The sequence below is a fragment of the Brachyistius frenatus genome, unplaced genomic scaffold (assembly GCF_029030835.1).
Source record: "Brachyistius frenatus isolate BFR_SWC_R1_liver_20210118 unplaced genomic scaffold, ASM2903083v1 Contig_94, whole genome shotgun sequence".
Taxonomy (NCBI): Eukaryota; Metazoa; Chordata; class Actinopteri; family Embiotocidae; genus Brachyistius; species Brachyistius frenatus.
Window position 1 is genome coordinate 1233863 of NW_027210693.1, and position 26065 is coordinate 1259927.

The 26065-nt window shown below is 42.6% G+C and overlaps 1 protein-coding gene across 5 annotated transcripts; it reads right to left on the reverse strand.

Moving 5' to 3' along the window:
* nup214 (nucleoporin 214) lies at window positions 1–26065 on the reverse strand. Of its 5 annotated transcripts, none has more exons than XM_069710726.1 (36): window positions 25881–26065; window positions 25260–25455; window positions 25000–25154; window positions 24637–24835; window positions 24468–24538; window positions 24326–24389; window positions 24040–24143; window positions 23301–23407; window positions 23076–23142; window positions 22578–22701; window positions 19808–19966; window positions 18199–18646; window positions 17990–18117; window positions 17799–17887; window positions 17595–17678; window positions 17098–17247; window positions 16792–16950; window positions 16553–16656; window positions 16266–16445; window positions 15809–15897; window positions 15641–15727; window positions 14967–15275; window positions 14504–14671; window positions 14025–14133; window positions 11625–11688; window positions 10814–10883; window positions 10578–10662; window positions 10058–10110; window positions 8418–9941; window positions 7537–7604; window positions 7248–7422; window positions 6869–7021; window positions 4495–4666; window positions 2800–2945; window positions 1702–1735; window positions 1–135 (listed from the first exon to the last, which is right to left on the reverse strand). In XM_069710726.1, exons 1-36 carry the CDS (start codon window positions 25920–25922, stop codon window positions 99–101), a joined length of 5973 nt encoding a protein of 1990 aa, XP_069566827.1. In that variant the 5' UTR covers window positions 25923–26065; the 3' UTR covers window positions 1–98. The 5 variants fall into 5 exon arrangements, with proteins under 5 accessions (XP_069566827.1, XP_069566826.1, XP_069566828.1 ...); XM_069710725.1 differs by having other exon boundaries at window positions 7248–7425; XM_069710727.1 differs by having other exon boundaries at window positions 47–847; window positions 7248–7425.

A 26065-nucleotide genomic window follows, 5' to 3' on the forward strand; every position in this document is an offset into this window, starting at 1 on the left:
GTAACGCAGGACTTCCCTTCTCCCATTTGTGCGGCACAGAGCTTGATTGCAGGAAGAAATGCTGCCAGTCTACAGAAAGCCACGGACGTTTAATAAAACTAGCTTCTCCAGCTGGCAAATGTTTGAGTACTTGATCTGGAAGAAGAAAGGACAGACAAAGAAGAGAGGGAGAGATTACAGAGAAAGAGTTTTAGTGATTGAGAAGACTTCTGTTTCACCCATCATCTTTATCGATTTGATGTCATGTAGTTTGGTTATTAATAAAAGCCTACTACTATCTAAATCAATACTATATTGAACCGTGACTCTTAAGTGTTGCAATTATTCTATGGACAATTGTTGTTTCGTTTTTTTAAGCTGGAGAAACAAGCTGTAAGTGAAACCACAACTGGTTCAGTAAAGCACATACATGGCACTCCATAGAAAGAGGGGACTTTTATTGATTATTAGCAAAACAGAGTGTTTTTATTCTCATTGTATGTCTTTTATGAGTTTCCTAATCCCATTAGTGGGTTTGCTGTTGTGATTTTTCCTGCAGAAACTTTTAAGTTACGTAGAAAAAAAAAAAATGAATCGGTGAAATCTAATCGAATTCTTTATTTCATTGTTAAGATTTGAGCACATTTGCATGTTCTTATTAACAATGCTCAGATAGTCTGAATTGGTTTCATTAAATTCAGTGCTTCTCTTAAATTTGCTTCCCCCATTGGGAATCATGGTGGTATCTTTTCTTTTTCTTTTTTTCTTAAATCAAAAGTTAAAATGCCCCATTTTGCATAAATGTGAGAAAACAAAGGGGTCCGCTATTCGGATGTGGCAGGGAGCCAGGGACTCTACTAGTTAATGTCTAGTGAAAGAAGAATACGAGAATAATAAAATAGTAAAGTGGAGGGAGACACAAGAGAAAAGAGAGAGAGAAAGAAGGATTATTAACAGCACGTGAATGTGTCCAACAGGCTAAAGCCTTCGTCTCCACACACTCCTGCACACTTCAGAGTGCATTCCTCTGGAACGCACCCCGGGGGAACACTGGCTGCCATGTGACACACAGCAGCAAATGGAGGGAGAAGCAGCACAGGAGAAGGAGAGAACGGAAAAGGTAGGAAGCGGGACTGAGGGATGAGAGACGGGGAAAAAAAGAGAGGCGCGTAAGGACGGGGATGAAAAAAATAATACAAAAAAATGGAATCACAAGGGGGTAAATCAGTATGAACGTGCTGCTCCGACATTACATTTCAGGTACGGATACTTCCCAGCGTGATGAACCACACCCACACACTTTAAGGTAGAGTCGATTTTTGTACGTGTAGCGCTGCACAGCATTTATTGCATTATTTATCGGATTATCTTTTTCAGCATGATTTATTGGATTATTCATTTCTTGTCGTGATTCCACTCGCGGTGCCAAAACGGGAAACATCCACTGTTTGCTAACACGGAGGAGCAGCGATACGCCGAGTCTGACTCGAGCTGAATAAAGGGAGGAGGGAAAAAGATGAAGACGAGGAAATAAATGAGGTTTGATGAGGTGGTGTTAAATCTGCGAGGTTGTACGGGGAGCTGCTGTTGTGGAAGACGAGATGTGAACTTCAGCAGAGCTCAAACACCGCAGACACAAACGGAGAAATGTGGCCCTGCCTTCTCATCACTTCATTCACACTGAAAACACAAATTCAAACTTAATGTATTGTCCTTACTTACTGGTTTGCAGATCCAAACGTGTTCCCGGTGAATCCTAAAAAGAAGAGAAAAGAAAAGGACAACATGGTTAACTGCGTAATTGGAGCAATAAAAACCCGACTGAGACTTTGCCAAGAGATCAAAATCCTGATGGAAGTCGTCATTTCACAGGATATCAGTCATTTGTGACAAACGTCAAGATCTGTGTGTCTATCTGGGGGGTGGGAGGTACTGTCAGATGTACAGTAAGCATATAACAAACAACAAAGCCATTAAAGGCTGCAGAAAAAGACGACGTTTATAAAAAAAAAAAAATGAGTGGGAGGAAGACGGCGAGCATGGAAACTCAAAGAAGTGCATTTCCATCGTCTCTGCAAACAGAATAATATCTGCAGGAATGCAGAGTGAAAGTTTAATGGAGGCGAGTTCACCATCCAGTGCTTCAACCATCAGTAGAGCCTGACTCATTCTGGATTAATAAGGCCGATGGCTTCTCTATAAGGCTGCAAGGTTCTGCTGTGAGTGTCTATGTTAAGTTCCCCGACATGACTTATGTTGAGATTTTGTGTTATATGAATACAATTTAATTGAATAGTAAAATTAGGAAGTAAAAAAAATAAAAATAAAAATCAATCCTGAAATGTGGTTATGAAAGTGATAAATAAGTTGAGCTCCATCAATAACTATTCAAATATAAGTCACATAACCTTCATACTGGTGTTCTTTGATCTACATGATTGCTTTTTTTTTTTTACACATATTTTCATTGTGTTTGAAATCAGAAATTGATTTTGCAGTAAAGAAGTTTGGACTTGAAAATGTTTTACTTCTACGCCGACAGTATCGTCACGACACCGTAAAGAACAAGTTTGGTAATCATACTGTTGTATGACAATAATTGTTGTTCTCTATGTTATATTATATATATTTGTCTGCATTTTCAATGAAAACTAACTGAAAACATCCGACTGCAGAGACGTGAGATAAAACGCTAGCTGGCTCCTCTCACTGTCTGTGCTGCTTACAATATTCAACTAAATGCTTGCAGGCGAAAGGACAACTGAAGGTAATGAGAGAAGAAAAGAAAAAAACAAACTGCTACTAAAGTAGTCGTCTCACCTCCCGCCTGTGGCTGTTGTCCAAAGCCCGAGAAGCTGCTGGGCTGACTTCCAAACCCCGGACCCTGCTGGGCCAGGCTCCCAAATGACGGTGCGCTCTGATTGGCCAGCGCGCCAAAGGACGGGGCACTGGGGGGGGAAGCAAACCTGAAAACAGAAGCAGACACAGATGAGGTGATAAGATAAAAAAAAAAAAAAAAAAAATGGAAACGCAAAAGGTACGACTGAAACAATACAAAGATACGCTGAGTGGGGCTGATGAGACTAAATGTATGAAATCATAAAGCTACAGGGATCAGAGCCACATAACAGCCACACTTTAAACCAACAAACTATCCAGACAGAAGAGGAAGAAGGCAGGTGAGACCATAAAATTATGTCTAGCGTGTATTCCTTGTTCAGTTCCAAATAAAAATACAAGCAAGGCAGAAGGATTTAAGATTGTGTATGTGTGTTTTTGGATGTGTGAGGATTGAGAGGCTGGGATTTATGCGCTAATCCCTTCGACGGGGACCCACGCCCACCAACTCCCAAGAGAGAGAAAAGAGAGTATTAAACAAAACACGGGGGGTGGGTGGGGGGGAGGAGGAGAAGAGAGAGCGAGGGAGGGAGCAGGCCAGTTTAATCCGCAGGAAGCATGACCCCAGAGTGAGATTATCTGAAGGGAATAATCTAGCCCTGCAACGGGATCTATGGTTGTGGGCACGCAGCCACGCTCACTGCTATCAAAACACATGCACATGGTAGGCACACAAAAGGTTAAGAAAGCTCAGGGAGTCATTACAGCGGAAATGACGAGAAGGAGAAGATTAAAAATCAATTTTCCCGCAGCTTAAAATGAAATTTAACTTTGAACGTGGCTAATTCGCTGGCGGCTGCGAACAATTTCCCATTCAGTGGTCTATTATATTAAGTAGTAAAATGTCAGCCCTTTATACTCCACAGAACGTCGGTACAACTAATTAGATCAAAACGGAGATCTCAATCGTCGACTTGTACGCAATCTCACTGGTAGATGACAAGTTTATCAGCATTTTCATTAGCAGAGAGTTACATCAAATCAAGCGCTCCTTATTTCTACTCCAACCGAAGCAGGCCGTGCAGAGGCAGAAACAAAAACATGTATAGAATATAGATACAGCTTTAAAGGGCAGCGTCAACAAAATTAAATAATAAAAACTTAGCTGGTGATGTGAGGAGAAAGAACCAACAGGCAGGAATGAAGCTACACCGCTGCGTAATTATCTCTTTTACATGGACGATTATTGCGCAATAAGCCCGCTCGACCTCAGCCAGTAGGTGCACCTTTTAATTACAGCAAGATGTCTTTTAATTTGGAGATAACGCCTCACACCTGAAGTCTTATCTGCTGGAGTTGCAGGAATCAAAATGCTCGTATAACGCAGCCTCACTTAATAATTGAGTTTCGGTTTATCGGATCTCAACACTATAGCGTTTAACAATGTGGTGAATGCTGGCCTGCACTTGCTTTTTATGTGTAAAGCTTGCGAGAACACAGATGTGAGCCTGGTGACGGTGGCACTTTCAAACACTATCTGCCACTACGTAATGACAGAAACAGCTGGTCCAATCCGCGTCGCTGCTTTTGCTAAAGTTGCATCTGTTTTTGTTGCCCGACGTCAATACCAACGCAGCAACGAGCTATTATCACGATACAGTACGTGGCGCCTCTCACCCAAATCCTCCCATGTTGGAAGCTGCCGTTCCTTCTCCGAACACCTTGTTGGCGGAGGAGCCCATTGGGTTGCTGAATGATGGGCTCGTGCCAAATGATGCCGCACCGCCAAACGCTGGAGAACCACCGAAAGCAGGGGGACTCCCAAACACTGGAGCGCTGCCAAAACCACCTGGAGAAAAGGAAATGAGATAAAAGCTTCACAACAGGACACAGTGGAACATATACATGGACTTAAGGTGCCTCATGTTGGATCTGAAGAGAAGAAATAATGAAAGGAGGCGAGTCATTGTGCCGTTTCTGTGGCTTATGAAGCGTACGTAAAGTGTGAAATGAGTTTATTTGCATAAAACATTTCGCCTATGTGGGATGGTATTTTCCTTTCAGGGAAGGCTTTTACGGTAAACACAGAAAAGCACATCACTGTGAAGAGTCCTGTTCGGGCTCCTGTGTAAATATCATAGCACACATCCCCCATACATTTCACATGTAGTCTAAAAAAACCAGGGCTGCCACACCCAGAAAGAGTTAAACCTCAACACACATGAACAGGTGTAAAAAAAAAAAAAAAAAAAAAAGAAGAAGTGAGAATTTCAACCATATCTCAGATAAAAGTTCATATTGTTTCTTGTTGTATGTGAAAAGAAACAGCCAGAGTATTACAGTTAAGAGTATTGTTGTGTATACAGTGCATTGCTTCTTTTATAATAGCACACTGACAGCATGCAGACAGGATGAATGCTTCACACCAGTTCACAGCCCTCAGAGTGGCAGAGGAGAAAAGGCTGTACTGAAATTACAGCCAGGCCAGCAGCACGCCCCAGTAAATAATTGATTGAGCTAATGTAACAAGATTAGGTTCCCCGTACAAAAGCCAGCGATCGGCCGTTGGTGTGCTGAGCGGTACCGATGTTGCAGTGGTGTTGAGGGAGAGCTTGGATGGCTGCTGCTACCACTGTAACTACGCATTACCAACCGAGAGCAGCACAAGAAATCAAAGGAAGAAGCTCCCCTCGCATCGTTGAAGGCCATTCAACCGTTCGGAGAGGCTTTAACTGAGGTCGTCATTCTTAAATTCGCCCTACATTAAATTTCATTTGCACCGGATCCAATTGAAATGGTTAATCTGGTATAAAGTGTTGAACCCTTGTTATACGGGAGTTTGATTGGCATATTTACACCACGTTGAATATTCCTAAAATGATAAATGGACTTCCCCAACATTCAACGTCTTTCCACCATGTAAACTTCAGTTCAGGACAAACACGAAGTGTGAAAAGCACTTTTAGTCGATTGTTTTTAGGTTATAAACCTGAAAACTCCACAGCGCGGTCAGCAGGTCCTCGGCTAACATCGGGAATAGCCCGCTTGGAAGTGTGCCAGGATTGTGGCCGTGTGAAAGCTTTGTTAGCTCTCAAAGCCCCATATTCATATAAATATATTTGTATACATTGTTTATGGTGGGTGAGATGGTTCCTTTGTTTTGTTCCTCTTGCAAAGGACTTCGAAGTTTCAAGTTATTGTAATCAGACTTTGACATGCATCATAATTATGAGATAATTAATATTTTTCACAATCTGAGAGTAGTCATAATGTTTTGTTTGATCACTGCAGAGCACTATTGTAAAAAGTACTCCTATTTACCCATAATACCGCAGCTCAAGTAAAAAGTGAAGTCCCAGGATAAACATCAATTGCATACAATTGTAATTTTTTAATTATGAATCAAAAAAAGCCTCTTTAAATGAAATAAACATGTCAGATCTTTGGGCCATTGCACTGTGACTTAGCAGTGTTGAGAAGTAACATTGCATCAGCAATATCCTGGCAGGTAATGATGGAGCATCTGACAACCTCACTTCCTGCTCTGCTCGGGTGAGGAGATAAGGCCACTCGCTGGAGCTCGGACGATAAAGGAGAGAGAGCGATGTCGAGAGTGTGCTGCCGAGTGAAATGGGATTATGTACAGGTACACGGGGCACCACTGCAACCGTCCCACTATCACTGAACCTCTCGCATCCCGAGACCAGAACCCCTCAAAGCAAAACCCCGATAAAATGTCAAAGATCAGAGTTATCGAATGTCACGTACACGAGCCCCGTCAGGTCAACACATGTCTGCGCATAATCATCAAATTCTTTTTTTTAATTACCTAATAACACAACCATTTTCATTTGCTTGTTCCTCGGCTCAGTTCTAATTAACAGAATTAATCTCCGCCGCGACGAAGCGGGGACAGCACATGAAATGTCAGCGTGGACTGCTGGCATTTTGTGAAGTGCAACTAAGCACAACTTTCATATTGCGTAAGAGTACCTGAGGAGTGAGACGGCACTATTCGAAAAACAACACGGGGGGAGGGGGGGCTCTCTACCTGCTTTTGATGGTGTAGAAAAGGAGCCAAAGCCCTGAGCGGCGACGCTCCCTGCACCGGTGGTGAAGGTCCCACTAGGTTTCTGCTCCCCAAAGGTGGACTGTCCAAAACCGAAGGTCTTGGCGCCGCTATTACCAAAGAGAGTGTTGGAACCTAAAGGAGAAATAATAAGCAGATAAATGTCAGGAGAAATAAAGGTATATACTTTATTAACTCGCCACAGCAGCATACATACAGGAGCAATAATAGAAACAATAGAATAAAATAATAATAGAATAGAATAGAATAATATAATAGAAACTGGTTTTCATTTGGTTTCTGGTTTCAGAGGTAACATTTACTCTTTGAATAAACTCTTTGATAGACCGTGTTAGCCCACCTGTCTGAGCGGGCTGTCCGAACCCTCCGGTGGAGGCGGCGGTGCCGAATGGGTTCTTGTTGGCGGCGTCCTCGCTCGGTTTGCCTCCCAGGCCGCTGAAGAATCCTCCAGCAGCAGCAGAGCCGGCGGTATTGGCTGAATTTGAACCAAACAGACTCCCACCAGTTGACGGCTGCTGCTGGATGAGAAATGTACAATTTGTTTAACAGAACGGGAAATTTTTTTATTTTTTTTATTTCATGATGATACTATTCATAAGTTGCTCTATCGATCAAACAGTGGATGATACCTGTCCAAACACGCTGCCGCTGCTGGGCTGTTGGCCAAACACGGGGTTGGCGGGAGAGCAGCCAAAAGCTGTGATAAGAAAAAAGGCAAAACACAGTGAAGACTTGAGATAGTCTTTGTTAACTCTACATTACTGGATGGCATTTTATATCCACCACACATTCTTCCCCCGGTGTCATAAAACAAGATGAGCCGACTATAACTTGGACCCCCCCATGTAGTCAAAGAGAGGAATGACAAGCTGTGAGTAACTGCTGAGCTCATACATTGACATCAGCTGTCCACAGAGACACAGACATTCCCATCCTGCTTTGGGAATTTAGAGAATCTCTGGGAACGGGACAACACCCTCCGACACACTCGGTCCGAACCAGGTGTCGTCTCTCCGGCGAGCGATGCCGTTTCAAACAGAAGTGTCACGTTTGGCCTCAGTCACCACAGCATGTGTCGGCCCGTCAGGTTGGTTCTTCATTTTGTACAGCCACACTGTGAGGCAGCGTTAGCTTCAACGCTGTCAGATGTGACTTCACCGTTTGAAGCCGTGTAGCTCTGATTATAGCGCTTATTACGCCACTCGGAGTGATAATGTGATCTTCGGCTGACTGGTTTGAAATTGAGGACCTTGTATGTCTCATTATTTTTGTGAAGGCAGCAGGTGTCAATTTTCAATTCATAGATTGCCACAGAACCAAAGTTTGTGAACTTAAAACGCTGTGTTGATTGACATTTCCCATGCCACATAGCCTTTAGAAGTATATGCCAAAAAAAAAAAAAAATTCTGGAAAAAGTTTACATTTAAAAACAAAGGAAGTTAGGAAGCAAAAGCAGCAACGAGGATAAACAACTTGTTCTTAATCTGATCAAGGTCAGACTCTCACTCACCTGAGGGCTGTCCAAAGCTGAATCCTGTAGATGAGGAAGTGGTGGTGTTACTCCCAAACACAGATCCTTGCCCAAATCCAGAGCTCTGGCCAAATGCTGGGGCAGTGCTTTGTCCAAACAGCCCTGAGCCGGTGCTGCTGGCTGTGTTGGCGCTGCTCGTGCCAAAGGAGAAGGAACTTGCATTGCTTGCAGTAGCTGCACCAAAAAGACCTCCTCCTCCTCCTCCAGTCGTCGCACTATTTGAACTTGCTCCAAATGCAGATTGTCCAAAAGAAAAGCCACCAGATGTTCCCGTGTTGCTGGCAGGCTGGCCAAAGCCGCTCACCTGGCCAAATACGGATTTGCCAAAACCCGTTCCATTTGATGCACCAAAGGCCGCTGAGCCAAATCCTGTGGCTGCTGGGGCTGAGGAAGCTGGAGGTGCGGCAGGTTGCCCAAACACAGTGCTGGCCGCAGTAATTGCTGCGCTGTTAACAACGGTGGGGGTGGGAGTAGTGGCGGCTGCAGGAGCAGCTGTGTTGATAACTGGTGTGAGTCCAAGGGAACCGCTGTCCGTTGTCGCAGGAACAGCCTGAGTAAAGATGGAGCCGGGTTTGTCGGAGCCGAGCACCTGAAATGCTGTTGGAGGCATCTGGGAGATGGGTGGTGGGGTGGCAGCAGCTAAAGTGGGCACAGGAGCAGACGTGGAGGGGTACGGGGGGGGTTCTGCTGTGGAAGGAGCATTGGCAGGTGCTGGAGGGGTGGCTTCGGGCAGGGCGGTGATGGTGGAGGGAAGGTCTGGGGTGGGGGAAGGTGTTGCCAAAGGAACTGCAGGTGTTGGTGCGGCTGCTGTGGTGTCGGCGGTGGTTGAATCCGCTGCAGGTTCAGGTACGACAGGAGGACCGGCGCTCTCTACAACAGGTTCAGCGGCAGTCGGTTCTTTTTCAGGGAGCGGTGTCGGTTCTGAAGGTTGCAGGGGAGCTTTTGGTTCCTCTGATGGCTCTGAAGGAGCCGCAAGAAGACTACTGAAAGATGTAGGCAGAGCTGAGGCAGTTGAGCCAGACTGGGGAACGGAGAAGGCCGGTTTAGTGTTTGATTCAGGAGGCTTGAACAAACTGCCGGACGCTGCCGCCCCTTTGGACAAATCTGCTGCCGCGGGATCTTCAGCAGACTTTTGGAGACCTGTACCAAAGCTGAACTGTGGCGTTCCCTTGACCATAACAAGTCCACTGTCCCCGAAGGTAAATGCAGTAGCAGATTTAGTGGAGGAATCTTTGGCTTCTTCTCCTTGGCCCACACGTAGTCCAGAAAAACATCCAAGAGTCTCTCCGCTGAGGGTCTTCGGGGGCTGTGGCTCCGTCCTCAGAGCAGTTGCGGTGGGGGTTTGTTTGGCTGCCTCACCTGTTGTGTTTGGAGCCACAGTGGGAGACCCAGTGCCGAGACCAGGGGAGGTGGACTTTGGGGTGAGAGAGAATGGCTCCTCTCCCGTCTGACCAAACATCATCTTGCCATTTCCACCAAAAGAGAATTTATTCACATCCTTCACTGGAGACAAAAAAGGCAAAAAAACAAAAACAAAAACAAAAAAAAACAGACATGAAGAGGGCCTGAATAGTTGACATCCTACAATTAGTGATACAACGCTGCTGTGTTGTTTTTACCTTGTGGCATTCCAGCTCCTTGTGTAACTGTGGCAAAACTGAAGCCTGCAGAACTGCAAAAGAAACCATTTCAGTCACAATACAACAACAGTGAGACCTTCTTTAGTTTCTGTAACGTGACACAGTTCATTGTAAAACTGAAAATGTGAACAAGGTATGATTCTTCGAGATTTGATCAGATTTGAGAATCACGCCAATATAGTGTGTTAAATGATTGATTTCTTAATCTGTGTGGTTAGAGGTAAAAAAAAAAAAAAGAAGAAGAAGTATAAATCAGTCCCCAGCCTCAATCTTTCAGTCCATAATCCATGATATGGGTCCAATAGCTACTATGAGCTTCCCCCAACTCCCATTTGATAGAATACATTTATATAAACATTCCTGAGTGCTTGATGCAATGCATTTCAACCTTTTACGTGAATGTGAAATATATATTTTGATTACACTGCATCTTAAAGACAAAAACATACACATACTGTAAAACCTACAAGATAATGATAGGTGCTCTTTGATAACTCACCCTGGAATGAAGGAGAAACCTTTGCTGGTGTTCTGCTCCACTGAGTTAGCAGGAGCCACAGAAACATCTGCTTTGGATGGCTGACCTGGAGGACAAAGAGTTGATCAAATCACTCATAATCTGCCATTACCAGATTATCAGGGATAATGAGCAACTTTCTGGCCTGTGATTTTTTTGTGTGTAAAAAGTAAGGTAAGAGGAAACTCGCTTATGCAAATGTTTCTAACAGTACTTACCAAACACAAAGCTTGCCTGTGGGTTGGATGCACTTTCAGCGGACATCTTTTGGATACCTTGAGCAGGATTCTGCAGAGACAGTTTTAAACATGTGGAAAAGGACAATTTACTTGACAGAGTAACACATAATCTATTATGCATACATGTATGTGCACACATGTAACAGGAGATCAGCATGTTTGGGTCGTTCCTGGAGAACTGAACTGTACGACAACAAGATATGTGTGAGGAGTTCCTCTGTCACCTAACTGCAATTTGTAACATCAACATGGGAGGGACCCGGGACATTTCATACCCCTGCAGTTAATGGTCTGTCTGCAGATGCAAAACTGTCAGCAATCTGTGGATTTTCGCACGCTGAATGTTTTTTAAAAGCTGTGAGAGGCGGGATACAGCAACACTGAATGTGCTTGACTTTGAGTGTTTAAGTAAAAGCACATGAATGAATAACATGAGATTGAAGGCATTTATTTGTATCAGTTCTCACTGAAAATATCAAACACCACAAAAAAAGTTTATAATACAACAATTAATCTGTATGTGAAAACCAGATCAGTCTTTGCAAGCAAGTGGTTGGAGTGTAAATCCTTCATATTCTGTATTTTTTTTATTTATTTTTATATATATATATTGAAAACTGATTAACGCTGTAAAGGTACAGAAATAAAAATAATTGATGTGTTCAAGATATATTTTATGAACTGTACATAAACTGCATAAGGCAAGTGACCGCAAACCAGCGACACAGAAATATATGAGAAAAAAAAAATTGAATGACAGCTTGGTGAATGATGGATAGAAATGACTCACTCGTTTGGCCTGGTTGGAAGAAACTGTTGCAAAGACCTGAGCTGTTGAATCTGGTACTGAGGAGCTGGGAAAGTCAGAGGGAGAGGAGAGAGAATTAACAAATATAACAAACACTTTACTAAATTTATTTATTGAAATTAGGTTATCCTATTTCATTTAAACGGGTGTCCACATCCTTTATGGACAATGAAAACCTGGCCTCTGCAACTATATTTTGCCTTTCTGCAAGGCTGAACAAATAAATTAAACATTACTCATCCATAATGTCTCATAAGGAGACATAATTTTATACCGGGTTAGGGTTAGTTAATGTTGCCTAGTCGACATATTTATTTCTAAAAGAATGCTAATTGAAATTTTTAAATCTGACAATAAATGGAGCATTAATGTCTTGAGAAAATTTATTTTTGGATAACTTAAACATTTTCTTGTAGTAAAATCCTATTTTTGGTAAGAACCATTTGAAGAAATGTCTTTTGAACCACTGCTGTTTGACTGAGAAAACTAGGATATCAGAGCCACAGTCAGGGTTTGCTTTGCTTATTCTTTATTGTGAGCAGGCTTTATTTGGGAAAAGCCCCAAGGATGGATGGCCTACTGAAATATCAGGCGCAAAAAGTGGAGCACAGCCCAGTGAGGCAGAAAGACTAAAGGTGCAGGAGGCAGCAAGGGGTAAATCTGAATAACTGAATGAATGAAGGGCCCAATGCAAGAGACGGAGAGAAGGAAATGTAGAGGATAATGGTATGAAAAGACAGTGGGCATACAATAACGCCAAGTAGTCACACTGTTTAGTTCTGGCTCCACTCTCCAGCTCATGGTTGTGAAATCAAACTGTAAACTATGTGTTGACTTTCAGCTGTGCCCCTTTTCATACACTCCTCAAATGTGGAAAAAAAATCCCTTTCTACACTACTCAAAAAAAAAATCTAAATGTAAAAAATATGCTATATATCATAAAAAAAAAAAAAAAAAAAGCTGAAAGACAGCGCTTTAAAAAAAAATCATAATCATTATTTTTTGTTAAAAATCCAGTGTGCTGGAGTAGAGCCACAGCAATACAATACACATCAGCATTGTAATACTTAGGAACAGCACTATGTGACACAGATATGACAAGATCATCAACAATACAACACACATTAGCCTAAGTGAGGTTAGAGAATGGAAGGAAATATCAGCTCTACTATTGACAAAACATATTTTTTATTTTTAATGATGAGTATAATGAGAGTGAGATCCGATGCTTGAGAAAAACAAGCCGTGTCCTCAAAGACTGCGGCCCTGCCAGTGGGGTGCATTAGCAAAATATTAGGTGGAGTCAATGACCTGATAAATCTATGCCGAGGAGACACGCACAAAACAAACACCCCTCGAGCACTCAGTGGCAGACTGATTGATCCAAGCGGGTACAGACGTGATTTAATGCTACAGTGCTAAATAAGACACTTAATGCTGAACATGAAATAGATTAGAAGGACAAAACAGACAAATAAGGACTTTCTCACCCGTGTGAAAAAACAAGAGAAAACTTTTAAATGTCTCACAGCACTTGTAAATAGTGCATTACATAACATAAATGCAACATAAAGCACTGTTTGTGCCAAATCATAGTAAAATAATATTAATACAACAGGGAACAGGTGACATTTTGCTTTGCCTGCATACAAAACAGCAGAGGAAGCACATATCTCGATTTAGGGATTATTGTTTTTTTTTTTACAACATACAAAGGCATGGACCATCTCTATTTTGAAACCATTACATTTAAACTTGTGCACAAGGCGGTACACATACAGCATTGCATATTATAGGTGCATCTGAGTAATAATTAAATTGCAAGAGAACTACAGCAATGCGATTTCTTCATCATCCACGGCGGGAGCTTGATTTGAACTCATTGACGTGTAACAACTCTTTTCTGCATAACTGCTAAAAAATTATTCAGCAGCAAAAAGCAAAAATGTGTCATCAGTAACCTATAAATATTGCAGGACTATAGCTTCAGTATAAGACAACGAAATGTATTAATTCATTAAGGAAACTTGTGTGTATGGCTGGACCATACTGTATCAGAAACACTAGAGGGCTTTTGATTTGAAAACTCAGTCTTGCGGTATTCGGCCAACCAATGATGTAATTTAATTACTCGGTCACTCACACATTAAAAAAAATTGTCGGATCCGTCCCACTGGTTCAGCCAAACAACAACAAAAAAACTATTGAATGCTACCCGTGTCGTCCACACGACACATTTCTTAAGGCAAAATTATTCACTGTAATCCAGTTTTAAGTCAATTAAATTGAGAAGATTTAAGCAATACTGTCATAGAGAGTAAGAACTTTGATTTACTGAGGCACATTCCTTAATATCTAGTCAATATCATTTTGTGGTTTTACCTTATGATGGAAGAAACTGGCACAGGAGGCCCTTTGTCCTTAAGCTCCTGAACATTGACCACCTGAGGAACAGTCTTCAACGTGGACTCTGTCAGGGAAGTGCTGGCAGCTGAAACAAACAAATGTACACAACAGCAATTCACACACGAGAATGGGCAGTGTTGATATCGAACAAAAGAATAAGCAAGGCAGATGTATATAAATGAACTGATGTTTCCATGGTGATTTACGGTTGGTTTGAATCACAGAGATGTAAGTCATTCTCAGGGTGCTGAACTGAGACATAAAGCTATATCAGTATCACATTATTTGGTCTGTAGGTCTATGTCTCCCTCTGGTGAATTAAAACAGGCACAGCAATATGATTTAAAAAAAAAAAAAAAGAAGAAAAAAAAAAGCCTCTTAAAGTGTACAGTGTGGCTAAAAATTGTTTAAAAATAAATAATTACTTTCAATCAACCGTTGCATGTTCTTCCTACCTGTCTTCTGATTGGCCATCTGCCTGCGTAGAGCAGCAGTGGCTGCAGCCTGCTGAGCAGGGATGGTGACGGGTACGGTCTTCTCAGTCGGTGGAGCTCCATGCTTTACGGTCTTTGTGGCGAGAGCGGTGCTGTCGGCGCCGCTGAGGTTGATCTTATTAGTTGGAACTGAAATATCAAACACAATGAGCAACATTTATGAAACGAAGCATGTCTAGTACTGATTAGAAGTCGCTCTATTACTTTGTTCTTTTTTCTTCTTCTTTTTATTGTTGCTTAAATGCAATTTTAAATGTCTTATTTTTTATGGCACGACAAAGCGTTCTGAATTGTGTTTTATAAATAAACACGTGACTCCAAAAAAATTCCAATAATTTAAATGACTTTGAACACCAAACAACTTTTGTGTTGCTTTACATCTTTTAATGAACTAAATAGCAAGAAGCTGGTCTGATTTACTCACCAGGGCTTGCTATAGGGCTGAGTCCAAAGCCCAGACCCTGTACCGGGTGCATTTTGGTTAAAGGGGTGGACTGGATGGCTCCGAAGCCTGGCTGGATGGAGGGCGTTCTCACGACTGTGGGGTGACGAGGCGTGGATAGCGCTGGGGGTAGGACAGTCATGGGAAGAGGTAGCGGCTGTAGCTCCTCCTCTTCCAGCTCCAGGTGAGCCGGGTGAGGCTCCAGGGACTGGGACAGGGATGACGTAGAGCTCACGTCATCCAGGTCCTCGTAGTATTTTGGCGAAAGGAAGGCTGAGCGAGACAAGTTGGCTGGAAGACAACAAATGATGATACAGCTGCATTATGGTAATATCTTTAAGGATGTATGTTTTAGAGTTTCAGTATGACATCACTACATTTCACAAATGTTGAATTTTAAGGAGGCATTTGGACTTTTGATAAATTTATGATAAACTTCAAACTGCTGTCGGGGTTACTTCTTATCTAAAAAAAAAAATATACATGTTTAAAATAATCTTTTTAATGCACAGAAGGGGCTTGACAAAATAACTGCAATTGACAGTCAACTCTTAGAAACTTAATTTATTGAAGGAGACCTTTCACTTGCATTTGTGCATGAATGATCAAGCTGAAATACATTTTTAAACTTTCACGCAACCGTAGATTTCTAGTACCTGGTGCAGTCGAGCGGACAGGAGGCATCTGTCCCTTTGAGAGAAAGTTCCTCAGCTGGGACTGTTTGCTGGGTGAAATCTTGACCCCTGGCGAAACATCCAGAATTAGTGTTAAGAAATGATCAAACATGATATTCCTTATTATTTTTAGATCAGAAAGATGGATACCTGGAGATTTGGTTTTGGCCTTAGGAGGGGTCGTGTCCAGCCTGGCTTTCAGGAGAGCATCCCTCAAACTCTCAAGCTCACGTTCCAAACTAATGAAACACACAGACACAAGACATTTGAAATCGCCAACAACATCAACCTTATTTGATGAAAGCACGTGAACCACCCTACAAAGGCTGCTACACTGGAAGACATGGGTTCAATCTTTATGCTGTTTACTAACCACCATCACTATATTATTACACTGTATTTGTAGGTATTAAACAAGTAACACGTTTTGCTGAATAAATACATTTTCAATCATTCAAGACTTGTTAGATTAACTTGGAATGTCAAGTACATACTCTGCAGGTCCTCGTTTCTCAAAGAACTCTAAAATTAATATTAAATACTCTAAAATGAAATATTGATTCAGCCATGAGACTTTCAGTCCTCCATTCATGCTCCTTCTTCCCACCCAGCTGTTGTTGCCGTCGCAGTAGTTCGGTTTATAGTCGGAGTGGCTGCTTTGCTGTAGAGGCGCAGTGACGTGAGTTCCTTAATCAGCTGGTCCAATCTGCTCTTCTGCTGGTTGATGATATACAGGTTGTTGGACAGCGTCGTGAACAGACCCTCACGCCCGGGCACAACCATGTGTCTGTGAAGACGACAATCATTTCATAACAAATGTTAATTCATCCAAAAGTTTTTCTGTGTCAAATCTTTTAAATTGCCAGGTGGTCATCTGTCATCTTTTACACTCACCTCTGCTTTTTCTTCTTCTCCAGGTGTTTCTCCCATTCAACATCCAAGACGTCATTGACATCCTCCACAGCAAACATAACGTACTGGTATAACCGGCGAATCTCCTGAATAAAGAAAAAAAAAAAGAAAAAGGTAGTAAATAGACAAAATGTCATGACCACGTAGGCGAGTCATCTCCAGGATTTATAGCACTCATTCATGCAAACATTGTTGGCGTCATCTGTCCTTCAATCTCTCACCTTGAGCTGTTCCTCACTGCGTGGGTCCAGAGGTTTTTTGTACAGCAACTGTCTATAGTTTCTGTCTTTGCCCAGCTCGCTCTGCGTCTTAGCTTCTTCTGCCCCAGCGAAGCCCTCCAATAAGGTGGTCTTCAGTGTGCCGATGTCACCGTGGAGGGACTGCAGATCGCAAAAAAAAAAAAAAAAATGGTTTGAAGAGAAGTTTGACAAGATTTGTCAGCATTTTGATTGTTAATAAGTTTAACAATCACAAAAGGAAGCCATTATGGGGGGTAAATCTGTCTGGTGGGCCAGCCATGGTCTTACCTCTGTAGTTTCCTTGATCTCCAGGGTGAAAATATGGAGGTCATCTGACTCTTTCCTCAACTCCTTCATCTCCTCGTTGGTGCCAACCTTAAAGTCAGCTCTTCCACTTCGTGCCTTAAGGTCATCTAACTCCTTCTGGAAGTGTGCAATCTGATGGCAAGTCAAAGACTCAATTAGGTGACAACAACAGTGGATGCACATGACATGTTGTCTTAATAGTGTCCATTACTGTACATATGCAAAAGTTCAAGGCACAAAAGTTTCAAATTTCAAATTAAAATAAATGATAAAGTTTAGTTGGTGTTGTGCAACCTATCTTCTTTATGCAACCAGTAAATATTCACTTAGTCATTGGCCTAAATCAGTAAATAAGTTTGAACCTAGAACAGCTGATTTAATGGATCAAGTCACAACACTCTCACTTGCACCACATTATCCCAATGAAAAGTGGTAAATGCGACATGGTACTCCTGTATTGACTGAAGGACATGTCTCACCTCCTCTAATATACCAGCCATGATGGGATCAGAGTCTTTCTTCTGCTGCAGCTGCTTCTCCAGGGCTTTCACACTAACAGCTGCCTGCAAGTGAGAAAGTACAATAAAAATCTAATATTCACAACTGAGCACACAACAAACACTCTTAAAAGAAAAGTTAATATATACACAGTAAAATGTATTCCCAATAAATAAAAAAAGGACCTGTGGAGCCTGGACTCGGCCCTGGGCAGCAGGAGCAGGTTTCTGGAGGACTGTGGGAGGCGTGCTGGTTTGAACTGGACGCACTGGAGCTGAGACACAACCAATATGATTAGAATAGCAAACCATTGGCACTTAAGACTTTAATGATACTTTATAAAATGTACAAACATGAGTATAATAGTTGTTCTCACCTAATACAGCTGGAGGCTTCGTGGCTGCGAGTGAAGGAGGGGGGAAACTGCTGGAACTGGAAACAACTGTTTTGGGCAGTGAGGAACTGAAGGAGAAAGCTGGCGGTGGAGTTTCCACTGCTGAAAACCTTAGAAAAGACACAGCAGATTCGTATACATGTACACAAACATCGACATGTCGGTCAGAATACTACATGATACTTCATTACCTCTCATTCAGATTCAGTTTCACTGTAGGTGGAGAGGCAGCGGCAAGGCTCTGAGGAACTGGAGCCGGAGCCGGAGCCAGAGCTGGAGCTGGAGTCGGAGCCGGCACTGCTGATGGTTTGACGGAAAGGGTGTTGAAAGAAAAAGCCGAAGGTGCAGAGGGTGTGTCTGAGGGAGGTTTGGAGGCAAAGGAGAAGCCTGCTGAGCCAAAAGGTGCGGATCCCCCTAAGGAGAAAGCTGAAGTGGCTGAAGGGGCTGAAGGGGCTGTGGTGGAGCAGGTAGACGGGACCGTGAACGTGAAGCCCGATGAGCAGGATGACACGGGAGCTGGAGGAACGATGCTGAACGGGGCAGTGATGGAAGAAGCAGCTGGGGCTGGAGGACTGGGAGCAGCAGCTGGAGGAAGACCAAGGTGTGGGAAGGCTGCTGGGGCTGGTGCGATGAAGGCAGCTAGTGTGGGTGGTTGTACCGGTGAACAGAAAATAATTGAAGTCATTACAGGTTGAGCAAGTTTGGACTACAAGCACAGGTTGCTAATGCTATCGGAAACTGGGTTCGGCTTAGAGAGGGGAAAATCAGTTTTTCATGGTTCGATGATCACAATCTTCAGGCTTCAAAGGACTTTGTACAAACAAAGTGAGTTTAAATGGGTAAAAATGGGGGTTTTCTAGCCTCATTGACAAGAAGACTCTTTTTTTGTTTGTTTGTTTAGTCAAAGCTCCCTGCACTTCTAAAACAGCTGATGTCATTCAAATCATGTCCTGAATCTTCAACTGGCCTCAAGATTTCATTAGAATCCAACGATTCGATGCAGTTTAGAGGAGGAGAGTGTAACAAGCTACCTTTTACAAATGTTCCCGATGAGCACTGACATGCATAATATGGGCGGACGCTGCAATTTACAGACGTCCCGTAAACACCTCGCATACATGTTATTGGTGGATACTAGCTAAGCACATCTATCACAATGCACAACTGTGAGAAATGATGGGCTGTCATTTTTGTGCGATTATGTTTTGTAACTGCGTCGACGCAGGATCTTCCACGCCAGCATTGTGATTCATGTTATAATTGAGAAACTGCCACAACTCCGGCAAATATTAAGTGAAAGCAAAACATAGGATTATCAGCATTTGAAAATACAGAACATTTTGCTTTCAAAACGCAGAGAGCAAAATCAACAAAAAAGCTTATTTCACTTACAAGGATCAAACACGACTGATGGTGTGAAATAGACCTCTAAACTTCAAAAGCGTTTTTGTAATTAAGTCTAGAAACTAAAATGTTTTGAGGAACATAAGTATTGTTTCATTAAGCCATTAGACATATATATAGATATATTCGGACACATTGATGGAGGAGTCGGCTACTTGTGAAATCCAACTCGGCTCCACAGATGAGATGTAACACCACAATTCAAAACCAAACTGGTGACATGTTAAATACGTCCATGGTACCACAGCAGGAAATAGAACAACTGTTAAGCACAATGCAATCAACACATAAGATGATCATCGGTGAAGGAAAAAGAAGATTGGATAGTTCATGAAGCCCTCTCGACAACATTTTAAACCAACATCCTGGCAGTTTACGGTTTGCTGGCTTTCTTACCTGGCCTGGGCGGTCTCTCTCCTTCCAAGGGCAGAGCGGTGGGAGGCGAGACAAGTTGCTTCACCCCAGGATTGAGGTTGAGCAGAGAAAACGGGCAGAGTAATCCCTCCGTGGATAGCATTAGCATTGTGGGCGCCGGGGGCAAGGTCTTCTCGTCGGCTTTGAGAGGGTAGAATGATTGGAAACGAATCAAGAGTCGGACAGACATTGAGAAACTTTCCACACAATACTTTAACATGTTTCATATAATTTCACAGAACATACCAAACCCCTTTTCTCCACTTATTTACTCGCCAAAAAAAAACAAAACACATGATTTCTCTTCCTCCCTGGTGGAACATCTCATTTCCTTTCACCCCAACTCCCCTTACATTTTGTAACCTTCCACAGATCAGAGAGTCTGGGAGGAACTTTTAAGATCTCTGGTAAGCAACTCTGTGAAAAGTCTATTGAGTAAGATCCAATCTGTAATGGACAGCAACAAACTTGAAATTTAAAAAAAAAAGAAGCTTATTTGGTGTTTTGCGACAGCTCTGTGCTTCCAACTAACACAGCAACACAAGGAAAATGAAGAGCGAGCATTATCCGCACTATGCTGAAACCGCTCGAGAGGACAAAATGCAATTTCTCACATTAATCGTGAAAGTGTCGAGAACATTCGAGCACAAAGACTATTTCAGCGCAGTATTTATCTCGTTGACCTTGGCTTTTTCAATCCCTCAGAGGTTAAAATCCACCAAGTACCCAGTGTTCACTTCAAAAAGTCACTCTGTTGCCACATACAAAAACAAAATGTAAAAATGCCTGATTTTGGTAAAACAGTGCACTGGCTTCTTCTTCTTGCCAAACCCTCAAAACCTTTTCCACTCTTCACACCCACTTTCCTGCACTTCCCCAAAGATCTCTCCGTGTGCGCGGGGCTGCAGACTAAATGACAAAACAATCAATAATGAAACCGAGTATTCACAACCCAAATTAAAAGATACATTCATCACATATCCAATGCATATCTATCTATATATACACACATTGAAAATGACAGAAATCTCCAGGTGACATGATCTAAAGCTCAACATGACACCGGCACAATGCAGAGAACCAAAAAAAAAGAAAAACACAAAACTACTGCAGCTAATGTTTTTAGTCGTGGAACTAAAGTTGAAAGGCTTTGAGAGAAGTGAGGCGCGAGAGAGTGAAAGAGAGATTGGACAGACGGGAGTGGCACACGGTAAAAACCTCATCAGCATTCTGCAACAGGATCGTCTGGGCTTTGTTGTTTGTTATGGTCCTCTAGCTTGTCTGAGCCATTTTAATGAGTGCAATTTTTTCTTTTCCTTCACATAACTCTCTCGCTCTTCTCGATTTGCTTTGCCTTCCTAACGTCTCACTTTCGGATGAAGATTTTGATTGGACTACAATCACGTCATAATGTTGCTCAAATTGCAGGTTTTTTTGTTGTTCCTTTTTTCTTGATCGGGGAGGGGTGGGAGTTCTTTAGAGTGAACAGCGAGAGATGTGACTAGACAGCAACAGAAGCTTCTACGTGAATGTCTGGCAGACCGGGCCGGCTAAGATAAAACAGTGCACTGAGACGGGAGCTTATCACTATTCTTTACACACGCTGCAATACAGCACTGCGGTGGATGCCGCATGCACAAAGAAAACCTGATGGAGTTGAGCTTTGTCTGATCATTAGGGGAGTGCTCACCGCAACACATTTTGAAGCTGAAACAAAGACAGTGGGATGCAGTACAAGAGACCTCGACTGATGACAATTAAGCTCAGAGAGAGAGGAACTGAGACGTACACGACAGCAGATCTTCTGTGTGTAGTGACAGAAGGCTGCATGGTGCACCGCTGCCACAGCGTGATCTCTTGAACAAGACACTTCACCACACGTCTTTGCAGTAATGGTACGGCAGCAAACAGAGCCCACTGCAATGAGTGCAATCAGAGCGGCTCACTAGACACTTGAGTGTATCTCTGTTGCTTTTGCTGAATTGATCCAGCTCACACCAGGTAGAATTCACCTTAAAAATCAATATAAATGTCCTCATCCGTTTATGTTTCACAGATTATTTACGACTTGCAGCAGACATCAGACCATAAACACCGTAATCACCATGCTTTCACATTAGGGGCCCTAAAATATACACAGCCATATTTTTTTAAGTGATGTTATAGTCCATTATCGATACCCGCTTTATCCTGTACAGGGTCACCGGGGGGCGGGAGGGGGGGTGGCTGTCCCATCACACTTTGGGCAAAGGCAGGGCACACCCTGCACAGACCACCAGTCTATCACAGGACCAGCACTTAAAGACGGACAGAAACAAAGACCATTCATGCAGTCATTCACCTCGAAGGGCAATTTGTAGAGTCACCAATTAATTAATTGGACGGTGGGAGGAAGCCGGAGAACCCAGAGAACACGCAAACTCCACAGGAAAAGAGATTTGAATTACTTCACCTCATCAATACAGAAACACTGTAATTACCATACTGCCATAAAGCAGCCCTGCTCACTCATTTGAAACCCTATGCCACCTCAGCAAAAAATGCTATAGCAAGATTAACTAAACTTTGATCAACAGTTGCAATGTGACTGAACATCAGAAAGCTATTTGCTCGAAGTGTTGTTGAACGGTGGTGAAGTGGAATTTACTGGGCTATAAAACTGGGTAACTGAGCAGAGGTTCAGAAAAGCCAGAACTCAACGATGGTTATCAGACATAAGCAGAAGTACACAGAAAGCCAAAAATGGACTTACTGATATAGATTTCCTGCTGGTTGGTGAAGTCTATAGCCAAGCCGAGCGGCAGAGTGTCTTCACTTGTGTCAGTGACTGGAAGTTCGGCCCTACTTGCATCTTCTTGGAGCCAAAGTTCCCACATCTGAAAAGAGGCATCGAGCAGGCACGGTCGTCAGTCAACACAATGATTTGGTGTGTTTTCTTTAAACTAGGCAGTAATTATTCAAACAAGCTTTACAATAAATCTGAGGATCAGTGCTGCATGTAATCAATTGTAGCTTGAATCAAATCAAGTGTGATTCACTAACATTACACACACAAAAAAAACCTGAGATAAAACTAATGGTGTTAACTGATAAAACTTCAGCCATCACCAGCTGGTCTAAGTGTCATCCAGAGTTAAGTGTGGGGTAGGTGGATGTAAATAAGTAGCATTTAAATGGAACTCTATCAGGGTCACATTTGACTCTACATTCAAACATTTCAACACATTTTTTTTCTTTTTCATTTAAATACCTTGTCGTCTTGTCTGGCAATGACGCTGACCTCGATGGAAGCTGCCGATGCAGCAAACACAAGGTCCCTGAATGAAAAAAAAAAAAAAAAATCAACGACACCAACTTAACATGACGTTAAAATCAAACACCCCAAACTTTGGAGGCGCAAACAACAGATTTGATCTCAGAAGTGCGAATGCTTTAGGCTGCAGCACACACGCCTATAAACAGCGACGGTTCTCACCAGTCCTCGACGTGACTGAGGAAGTAGTGGTGCTGTCGCTCCGTGCAGCTGCCGTAGACGCTGTCGCCAAAGTTCAGGTACTTTGTCTCCACTTTCTCGTCCTTTTTCTGTATTAACAAAAACAAATAAATAAATAATCACAGTCCAATTAATTAGCGAGATGGAATAAGTGATGTCTGACTGTGGAGGGAATTTTTTTTTAGCAGCATGACTTTTGAGTTCACCGGAAAAATAATGTCACAATTTATAATGAGACACGTTTGCAATGAAACTTTCTATGCTGTGATTTTTTTTTTTTTTAATTTTTTTTTTATCATTGATCTTAGGATTGTGTGATAAAAATAATTAAAGTTGTGAATTTGAGCTGCATAAATAAAACGGATTTGACATGACATATTAGTTGTGATTTATGTACCTCTATGCAACAAACAACAAAAAGCCTTAAATGGGTTATTGGCCACTAAGCATCCAACTCATTTAACAAAATATGACAAATTGAGGTCTGCCAAGTGCATTTGGAGCCTTTATGTAACTACAGAGCCAGTAAATGACAATTCAAGTAATACCAAAATGCAGAGATATGATTTGGTTTTTCAAAATTATTAATTAGAACATGGAAGAGCAGCGAGTGCCTTTCTGCTTCCTTGTTGTGGCACTAAAGACTGCGTGAGTTTAACCTGACAAAAGTCAGCATGTGATGTGGCGAATGAAGCGGACGACGGACGGTTGTCGTACTCACAGGAAGGGAGATCAACACTAGTTCGGGAGGTGTCTCAAGAGACCCGTCTGCAGCAGCATACACCACCGCAAACACAAAGGTTCTCAGCCACTGGATGTCCAGAGCTGTGAGAGACGACGGAAAAGAGACGGATTAGTCAGATCAAAGTCAAACACATTCATAACAGGAGGACTCAGGTCTATTACTATAAAGCACTAAAAATCTGCCGCTGGCAGGACGACCAGCTTAGTCGACAGGCGGCCATCACAGATCGTACTTCTTACAGATGCAGGAGTGTTCATGTTACCTTTGACAGGCTCGTCAGTCGTGTAGAAATGTGGACACGCGATCACTTTCTTTTCTTCTAGTACCTTTACAACAGAGTAGAAAATCAGTTGCTGCTGCTTTCGAAGACGATCAAACAATTTATTTGAATTAGGTTCACTTACTGGTGTATACTGACTGACTGTGGCGTTAATTTTTCCGGCAGCGACTTGCTTTCCTTTTGGACTCCAGCAAACTGTATTAAACAAAGTACACAAACTGCAAATTGAGCCACATCAGAGCTACGGAGCAGCTCAACTTAAAAAAAAATGATGTTAATAGTCTCTCACTCACTGCAAGTGATGCCACTCGAAGCGGGGAGCTGGGCCTGCAATTTGACGACGTCGGTTACATCCAAAATCATCATACTGCCATCGGACAGACAGGCAGCCAACATGGACGCCTGAGCAGGATTCCACATCAGGTCCTGCAGTGAGGTACCGGGAGGCACAGCTGGCTGCAAGGACGTGAAAGGGAACTTCTGCGGTCTCACCTGGGGGGAAAAAAAGGTATACAAAACAAACCAAAAAAAAAAATGAAAGCGCAATCAGTGAATTTGTCCGACACGAGGACATTCGGCAGCTCGAAACGTGGACAAGTGAAGTAAAACAAGTTTCCACTGGATTTTGTGAATCTGAAAATCATCAACGCGGTCACCTTGTTCACGAAGGTGCGGACATCGTAGAACGTGAGGGTCAAACGCGCTTCGTCGGACGCGCCGCACACCGACAAAGTGAGTTCATCACAGCTGAGAGCCAAGTGGTACAGAACAAGGTCCACAGTCACCTCAGCCAGCGCCGGTATCCCCTTGGCTGCAGCGCACAGGGAGTTTGGTTGGGAGTTAATTGGGAGTAAAAGACGTGAATAATACCACAATCGCAGTGCAACACCGAAAGGTTGAAACCTCTCTCTCGTACCTATTTCATTGGCGTTTCCGTCACCTTTATCGGCAGCCAAAATATCTTGAGTAAAGTAGACTTTGAATGTTCTGTCGAGACCCACAACGGTTAAGCCGAACTTGTTAGAGATGGTGAGCAGACTGGATCTGTGCTTCGGCAAAACTTCAGTCGGCTCAAAGACTCGAGCTTTCTTCATCTGGCGAAACTGGAAATCCTGCAAAAGAAGAAAAAAAAACAAAACAGGCGCTGTGAGTTCATGATGACCAGCTATTATTATTATTATTGGTAATAAACAATAAACAATGCTTATTAAAAGTAAAACAAGTCAGAAAAGCACTAATAAACTGTAAACATTGCTTCTACAGCTGATCTTGCAGGAACTTGCGTGACACGTAAAAAAAAAAAAAAAACACCAAAAAACGCCATAGTTTCATTTTTTTTTAAAAAGGGGAAACTTATTTGATAACTTTTAACCAGTTAGGAACAACACAAGAAGCAAAGCAGCTCCCAGAAGTGAGCTGAGATAAGAAGATAGCAGGCGAACACGTGACGTGATGCAAAAAAAAAAAAAAAAGCTATTGGTGCTTAGCAGCTAAGCTAGCCACATGCTAACCTGTCAACACAAACAAAGAGCCTTACTTTCATCTCCCTCTCCAGCGGCGCGTCCGTGTCGTCACTCATGTTGGAGGATTGAAGCTGCTGCTCTTTCTGCCGGTCTGTTGTGTTAGTTTATTCCCTGCTATGGTGTAAGCGAGGCGGTTTTGTTGAGCCACATTGGGGCAGTTGAAAAATACACGGCGCAATAATTCTTCTTCTTCGTCGTC